Here is an 8,865-nt window from a genome sequence, read left to right on the forward strand (position 1 = left end):
CACAGTGCATCAGGTTGCTCTCCTGGAAGGCTTCATCATCTTTGTCTACTTTAGTTGTGGGTTGTTGTGGGCTGTTGGCTGCTGTTGATGGCTGTTGTGGGCTGTTGGCTGCTGTTGATGGCTGTTGTGGGCTGTTGGCTGCTGTTGATGGCTGTTGTGGGCTGTTGGCTGCTGTTGATGGCTGAGTGCAGTAGGTCTTGATGTTGTCGTCCAGGTACCAGCTCATGTTCTCGTCCGACACAGTGAACATCAGGACGTACGAGTAGTCTGCTGCCTTGTCACCATAGACATCCAGGGTACCTGCGCATCTCAGAAATTAACATCCATGTACATGATTACATACTATGGCCTTTATGACACAGGGAGATGGTGTGTGTTCTCTCTTCTGTAATCTCAGGATCACTGTCGACACAATGGGCTAATAACACTATACATAAAACTCAAATAGTTTTTAAATTTTTTTTTTTACATTTTTGTATTTTTATTTAACCTTTATTTAACTAGGCAAGTCAGTTAAGAACAAATTCTTATTCACAATGACGGCCTACGCCGGCCAAACCTGGACGACGCTGGGCCTATGGGACTTCCAATCACGGCCGGTTGTGATACAGCTTGGAATCTAACCAGGGTGTCTGTAGTGACGCCTCAAGCACTGAGATACAGTCCCATAGATCGCTGTGCCACTCGGGGGCTCCAGTGGTGCAACATGTTGTTGTTCAAAACCAGATCAGACCTCCTACTGTACACAACCAGCGTTTAGGTGCCTAATAAGAAGCCTGTACCTTTTTTACAGATGATGAGGGGTCCAACAAGTCCTGAGGCGATGTCTTGAGGTGCGTGGAGGTGGGAGTGATAGGCGCGTGCCAGGCAGTTGGTGTCATCCTTGGTGGGGGCGTGGGTGTCGCTCAGGACCCACACGTAAGTGTAGCTCTTCCCAGGATCCACCCGGTCGTCATGTTTCTCCGCATCCGTCGTCTCGTCCGGGTACAGAGCACCTGGCAATATGGGAGTTATCTGGATCAGTGACTGATTTCAATATGGGAGTTATCTGGATCAGTGACTGACTTCAATACGGGAGTTATCTGGATCAGTGACTGACTTCAATACGGGAGTTATCTGGATCAGTGACTGACTTCAATGTCTTGGGGGGGTGGTGGTGTATTTTGACACTTTATTGAGATAGTATGTAAATATGATGGGGATACAGGCAGGTGGGAAAAGTGAGTATTACCCACCCCACCCCACTCACTACAGGATTCACATTAGAGGGTGTCACTCTCACTCACTACAGGATTCACATTAGAGGGTGTCACTCCTACTCACTACAGGATTCACATTAGAGGGTGTCACTCCTACTCACTACAGGATTCACATTAGAGGGTGTCACTCCTACTCACTACAGGATTCACATTAGAGGGTGTCACCCCCACTCACTACAGGATTCACATTAGAGGGTGTCACTCCTACTCACTACAGGATTCACATTAGAGGGTGTCACCCCCACTCACTACAGGATTCACATTAGAGGGTGTCACTCCTACTCACTACAGGATTCACATTAGAGGGTGTCACTCCTACTCACTACAGGATTCACATTAGAGGGTGTCACTCCTACTCACTACAGGATTCACATTAGAGGGTGTCACTCCCACTCACTACAGGATTAACATTAGAGGGTGTCACTCCCACTCACTACAGGATTAACATTAGATGGTGTCACCCCCACTCTACAGGATTCACATTAGAGGGTGTCACCCCCACTCACTACAGGATTCACATTAGAGGGTGTCACCCCCACTCACTACAGGATTCACATTAGAGGGTGTCACTCCTACTCACTACAGGATTCACATTAGAGGGTGTCACCCCCACTCACTACAGGATTCACATTAGAGGGTGTCACTCCCACTCTACAGGATTCACATTAGAGGGTGTCACCCCCACTCACTACAGGATTCACATTAGAGGGTGTCACTCCTACTCACTACAGGATTCACATTAGAGGGTGTCACTCCCACTCACTACAGGATTCACATTAGATGGTGTCACCCCCACTCACTACAGGATTCACATTAGAGGGTGTCACTCCCACTCACTACAGGATTCACATTAGAGGGTGTCACCCCCACTCACTACAGGATTCACATTAGAGGGTGTCAACCCCACTCACTACAGGATTCACATTAGAGGGTGTCACTCCCACTCACTACAGGATTCACATTAAAGGGTGTCACCCCCACTCACTACAGGATTCACATTAGAGGGTGTCACTCCCACTCACTACAGGATTCACATTAGAGGGTGTCACTCCCACTCACTACAGGATTCACATTAGAGGGTGTCACTCCTACTCACTACAGGATTCACATTAGAGGGTGTCACTCCTACTCACTACAGGAATCACATTAGAGGGTGTCACCCCCACTCACTACAGGATTCACATTAGAGGGTGTCACTCCCACTCACTACAGGATTCACATTAGAGGGTGTCACCCCTACTCACTACAGGATTCACATTAGAGGGTGTCACTCTCACTCACTACAGGATTCACATTAGAGGGTGTCACTCCTACTCACTACAGGATTCACATTAGAGGGTGTCACCCCCACTCTACAGGATTCACATTAGAGGGTGTCACTTCACTCACTACAGGATTCACATTAGAGGGTGTCACCCCCACTCACTACAGGATTCACATTAGAGGGTGTCACCCCCACTCACTACAGGATTCACATTAGAGGGTGTCAACCCCACTCACTACAGGATTCACATTAGAGGGTGTCACTCCCACTCACTACAGGATTCACATTAAAGGGTGTCACCCCCACTCACTACAGGATTCACATTAGAGGGTGTCACGCCCACTCACTACAGGATTCACATTAGAGGGTGTCACTCCCACTCACTACAGGATTCACATTAGAGGGTGTCACCCTCACTCACTACAGGATTCACATTAGAGGGTGTCACTCCTACTCACTACAGGAATCACATTAGAGGGTGTCACCCCCACTCACTACAGGATTCACATTAGAGGGTGTCACTCCCACTCACTACAGGATTCACATTAGAGGGTGTCACCCCTACTCACTACAGGATTCACATTAGAGGGTGTCACTCTCACTCACTACAGGATTCACATTAGAGGGTGTCACTCCTACTCACTACAGGATTCACATTAGAGGGTGTCACCCCCACTCTACAGGATTCACATTAGAGGGTGTCACTCCTACTCACTACAGGATTCACATTAGAGGGTGTCACCCCCACTCACTACAGGATTCACATTAGAGGGTGTCACTCCTACTCACTACAGGATTCACATTAGAGGGTGTCACTCCCACTCACTACAGTATTCACATTAGAGGGTGTCACTCCCACTCACTACAGGATTCACATTAGAGGGTGTCACTCCTACTCACTACAGGATTCACATTAGAGGGTGTCACTCCTACTCACTACAGGATTCACATTAGAGGGTGTCACCCCCACTCACTACAGGATTCACATTAGAGGGTGTCACTCCTACTCACTACAGGATTCACATTAGAGGGTGTCACTCCTACTCACTACAGGATTCACATTAGAGGGTGTCACCCCCACTCACTACAGGATTCACACTAGAGGGTGTCACTCCCACTCACTACAGGATTCACATTAGAGGGTGTCACCCCCACTCACTACAGGATTCACATTAGAGGGTGTCACCCTCACTCACTACAGGATTCACATTAGAGGGTGTCACTCCTACTCACTACAGGATTCACATTAGAGGGTGTCACCCCCACTCTACAGGATTCACATTAGAGGGTGTCACTTCACTCACTACAGGATTCACATTAGAGGGTGTCACCCCCACTCACTACAGGATTCACATTAGAGGGTGTCACCCCCACTCACTACAGGATTCACATTAGAGGGTGTCACCCCCACTCACTACAGGATTCACATTAGAGGGTGTCACCCCCACTCTACAGGATTCACATTAGAGGGTGTCACTCCCACTCACTACAGGATTCACATTAGAGGGTGTCACTCCTACTCACTACAGGATTCACATTAGAGGGTGTCACTCCTACTCACTACAGGATTCACATTAGAGGGTGTCACCCCCACTCACTACAGGATTCACATTAGAGGGTGTCACTCATACTCACTACAGGATTCACATTAGAGGGTGTCACTCCTACTCACTACAGGATTCACATTAGAGGGTGTCACTCCCACTCACTACAGGATTCACATTAGAGGGTGTCACTCCCACTCACTACAGGATTCACATTAGAGGGTGTCACTCACACTCACTACAGGATTCACATTAGAGGGTGTCACTCCTACTCACTACAGGATTCACATTAGAGGGTGTCACCCCCACTCACTACAGGATTCACATTAGAGGGTGTCACCCTCACTCACTACAGGATTCACATTAGAGGGTGTCACTCTCACTCACTACAGGATTCACATTAGAGGGTGTCACTCCTACTCACTACAGGATTCACATTAGAGGGTGTCACTCCTACTCACTACAGGATTCACATTAGAGGGTGTCACCCCCACTCACTACAGGATTCACATTAGAGGGTGTCACCCCCGCTCACTACAGGATTCACATTAGAGGGTGTCACTTCACTCACTACACGATTCACATTAGAGGGTGTCACTTCACTCACTACACGATTCACATTAGAGGGTGTCACTTCACTCACTACACGATTCACATTAGAGGGTGTCACTCAACTCACTGCATTCATAGTATTCACCCTACATAATCTACAGACGGCTCTCCACTCCATAATTAATAGGGCAACACAATCCATCATCTCTGTTGCCTGCAGTTATGGCAAATGTCAATTTTGTCTTGGAGGTTTTGCGTTGATAATTAAATAGGATATTCTTTCCTCTATTCTACTACTATTCTAGACACCTATCCACATCCACTCACCCTCACTGGTCTTGTTGTACATGATTCCATGGGAGTGGATGGAGTAGGCCCTAGTGGCCATGTTCTTCAGGTGGACCTTGATCACGTCCCCTTCCTCAGCCGACATCACAGGGCCCAGGAAGCCCAGCCACTTGGGCTTGGTTATCTCCTTCGTGTAGGTGGCGTCCGTGTACTGCAGGTAAACTGCTTTCTTGTACACACTGCCGATTCTCTGGGGCCCGCGCTCCAGGAACGTAGCAGCGTGTCTGTCGTGGAGAGAGTGGAGAGAGAGTGGAGAGAGAGGGGGGTTAGATGAGACATAATTAACATTTATACACACGCAAGGGACTATTGAATGGATTCATCGCAAAAAAAAGTCTACATAGTTTACAATCTATATTACTTTTTTTTAAATATATATATATATATATATATAAATAATAATCTAAATATTCTTCCACTTTTGACAGGATTTTGTGTAGATCGACGACAATTTTTTTTTACAATTAAATCAGTTTTAATCTCACTTTGTCACACAACAAATGTTGAACTAGTCAAGAGGTGTGAATACTTACTGAATAATGTATAATGTAGATTTCACTGTAGTATATTATATAGGAAATACTGTGTTCAACGAATTCCTAAAACACTCCTATCATAACTTCCAAAAACTTCTACATATACAGTCTGTGTGTGTGTGTGTGTGTATATATAGTAGGCCCTAAATATATTCTATTATATTTTATTAGTTATATTTTATTACTTCTTCATGACAGAATTGTACTGAATTACTCACTCATCTTCCTTCAGCAGTTTGTTGAGGATGATGTTTTTCCCAGCGGGAGCGTAATCCCACTGAATCTCCTGAATCCCGATAAAATATTCCCGTGTGATACAGAACACAGTGGTGAAGCAGCCCAGCAGAAGGAACAGGCTTGCTGTAGAACTCCCCATTTTGGCTCCAGACCGTCAGATGACTTTTTTTTGTTACAGAACTCAAAGCCTTTTATAGATACTGGGGTGATGGGTCCACACAGCCAATCACAAACAGGCAATGTGACCTCACACAAACACACACAGATGCAGAATTTCCAGACCTTTGACCTGGAGAAGACCATCACTTATTTTCCTCAAATGGTATGTAGTACCTCATGTCTATCTGACTGCTACAAACACCTACACACACTAACATTGGTTTTACTCTCCAAGTGGAGACCAAATAAACGCATTCTCATTCAAAATCCTATTTTCCCTAACTGAACCTTAACCCCAAACTCCTAACCCTAAACTGAACCCATAATACTAACCCTAAACCTAACCCCTAACCCTAAACTGAACCCCTAATACTAACCCTAAACCTAACCCCTAACCCTAAACTGAACCCCTAATACTAACCCTAAACCTAACTCCTGAGCCTAAAATATTATTTTTTCCTTTTGGGGACAGGCAAAATGTCCTAATTTCTGTGTTTTTTCTTGTTTTACTATCCTCGTGAGGACTTTTGGAACTTTAAAGGATAGTAAAATTAGACAACAAACACTGGCCACTGTGTACATGATTCTACCCATTGTTACTTTGTCTACCAAATCCACAAAGAGAGCTTTATTTCTGACAACAATGGCCAATCACATCGTAGGACAATGAGTTGCTTCAGTCAATCACTGGTAAACAGACACTATTTACATAAGGCCCCAAAAGAACACAGAGCATGACGATGTGGTTTCCTAACTCTGAGCGAAAATCAACATGGTTTGACGGGAATAGTCAAGGGAAATGTAGTATTCTTTCTAACAAAGATATCTACATATATTTTAGGATGTTGGGTAACTCTGGAAATATATATTTTTTTAACATAGCTTGTCTCTTAGCACAACTTACCCCAGGTATGGGCTGAGTTACGCCAGAGGACAGGGTGAGTTAAGCCGCCTACAAATTTCTGTACCAAATTTAATTTGTCCACTTCCTTTTTAAAACATGTCTATCTTTATTTCTCAAACACAGTTCAACACAATCACTGTTTTTGTCTTTTAATAATTTGAAGCATCTTTTAACACGGGCTTAACACCTAACAAACACTATGTACTTTTTAAACACTTTTAACATAGGCCCTGATTTCACAGCAATAATGATTTGCGTTATGCCTGGGAAGAAAACACTTCAATTTGCTTAACTTGCCATTGGCTCAGCCATTGGCTCAGCTTACCCCAAGGCCATTGGCTCAGTTTACCCCAAGGCCATTGGCTCAGTTTACCCCAAGGCCATTGGCTCAGTTTACCCCAAGGCCATTGGCTCAGTTTACCCCAAGGCCATTGGCTCAGCTTACCCCAAGGCCATTGGCTCAGCTTACCCCAAGGCCATTGGCTCAGTTTACCCCAAGGCCATTGGCTCAGTTTACCCCAAGGCCATTGGCTCAGTTTACCCCAAGGCCATTGGCTCAGTTTACCCCAAGGCCATTGGCTCAGCTTACCCCAAGGCCATTGGCTCAGCTTACCCCAAGGCCATTGGCTCAGTTTACCCCAAGGCCATTGGCTCAGTTTACCCCAAGGCCATTGGCTCAGTTTACCCCAAGGCCATTGGCTCAGTTTACCCCAAGGCCATTGGCTCAGCTTACCCCAAGGCCATTGGCTCAGCTTACCCCAAGGCCATTGGCTCAGTTTACCCCAAGGCCATTGGCTCAGCTTACCCCAAGGCCATTGGCTCAGTTTACCCCAAGGCCATTGGCTCAGCTTACCCCAAGGCCATTGGCTCAGCTTACCCCAAGGCCATTGGCTCAGTTTACCCCAAGGCCATTGGCTCAGTTTACCCCAAGGCCATTGTCTCAGCTTACCCCAAGGCCATTGGCTCAGCTTACCCCTAGGCCATTGGCTCAGCTTACCCCAAGGCCATTGGCTCAGCTTACCCCAAGGCCATTGGCTCAGCTTACCCCAAGGCCATTGGCTCAGTTTACCCCAAGGCCGTTGGCTCAGCTTACCCCAAGGCCATTGGCTCAGTTTACCCCAAGGCAAACAATTTGACTATATTGGAAGCACTTTCATGCTAGGTTTAGGAGCTCATATTGAAGGTTATAGAGACCCCAACTGATGTATAGAACAATCTTAAATTGATCTACTTTGGTTTGGATACAAGCATCATGAAACCTCGAACACAATCAATTAATTTGACTTGGTGAAAATGTGTTTTCTGGACCTAACTTGCTTGCTACTTTTTCCAATGTGGCTTCTTCCTTCACAGACGCCATGAAATGATGACCTCTTCCTAAATATTTGGTCACGTGATTAATTTTGTGTTTCCTAGAACAATGGTGGCTCAACTTACCCTTTTGGCTCAACTTACCCCACATCTCCCCTACGGGAAATCCAACATGTCCTCATCATGGGCTACTGAGGGTCAACCAGTGACGTGAGGGGACAACAATGCAGTAATCTAAGGTCATGCAAAAAAAAAATCATCCATATTAGTCAATGACTAACCACTTCCCCAGTCTAAAATGGGTCCGGCCCAATCTAACTAGTCAATGACAATAACCAAATCTACTTTTTGCTCTTGACCAATGGTTGTAGCCCAGCGTATTCCAAGGTGGTGTTAAAATATTGTAGTTCTACATTTGAGCCAGATAGTGGGAGTATAACATCAGAACTATGGAAGTCTATGGAATGATGTGACAGTATGGTCCTATACCAAATCGACCCCTAAACCCTATGCCCTATGCACTTGTGGAGATATGAGAGGATAGCATATTGTAACAGCTCCACCTTTCCTTCTGATAGGCTAGGTGGAAGTTTCAACATATTGATTAGAAGTTGAGTGAAGGATTTAGGGGTTGATTTGGGATTACGCCTATGACTTTAATAGCTGTCCATTGGTAAATAGGTATCAAAGTATACAACTTTGACAAATATAGCATGTTTACTATAAAACAAAATAGGAATAATCAGAACAA

At 45.4% G+C, this 8,865-nt stretch overlaps 1 protein-coding gene across 1 annotated transcript in view; it reads right to left on the bottom strand.

Moving 5' to 3' along the window:
* LOC139409545 (ceruloplasmin) overlaps positions 1-6,118 on the bottom strand; it is a 31,583-nt gene extending 25,465 nt beyond the window's left edge. Inside the window, exons 1-4 of the mRNA XM_071154854.1 lie at positions 5,722-6,118; positions 4,947-5,191; positions 783-995; positions 4-300 (exon numbers count right to left, since the gene is read on the bottom strand). Coding sequence (XP_071010955.1) covers positions 4-300; positions 783-995; positions 4,947-5,191; positions 5,722-5,879 — 913 coding nt within the window. The 5' untranslated portion in view covers positions 5,880-6,118. The remainder of the gene's footprint in view (positions 1-3; positions 301-782; positions 996-4,946; positions 5,192-5,721) is intronic.
* Between the last annotated feature and the right edge of the window lie 2,747 nt (positions 6,119-8,865).

The sequence above is a fragment of the Oncorhynchus clarkii genome, chromosome 5, assembly GCF_045791955.1.
Source record: "Oncorhynchus clarkii lewisi isolate Uvic-CL-2024 chromosome 5, UVic_Ocla_1.0, whole genome shotgun sequence".
Lineage (NCBI taxonomy): Eukaryota > Metazoa > Chordata > Actinopteri > Salmoniformes > Salmonidae > Oncorhynchus > Oncorhynchus clarkii.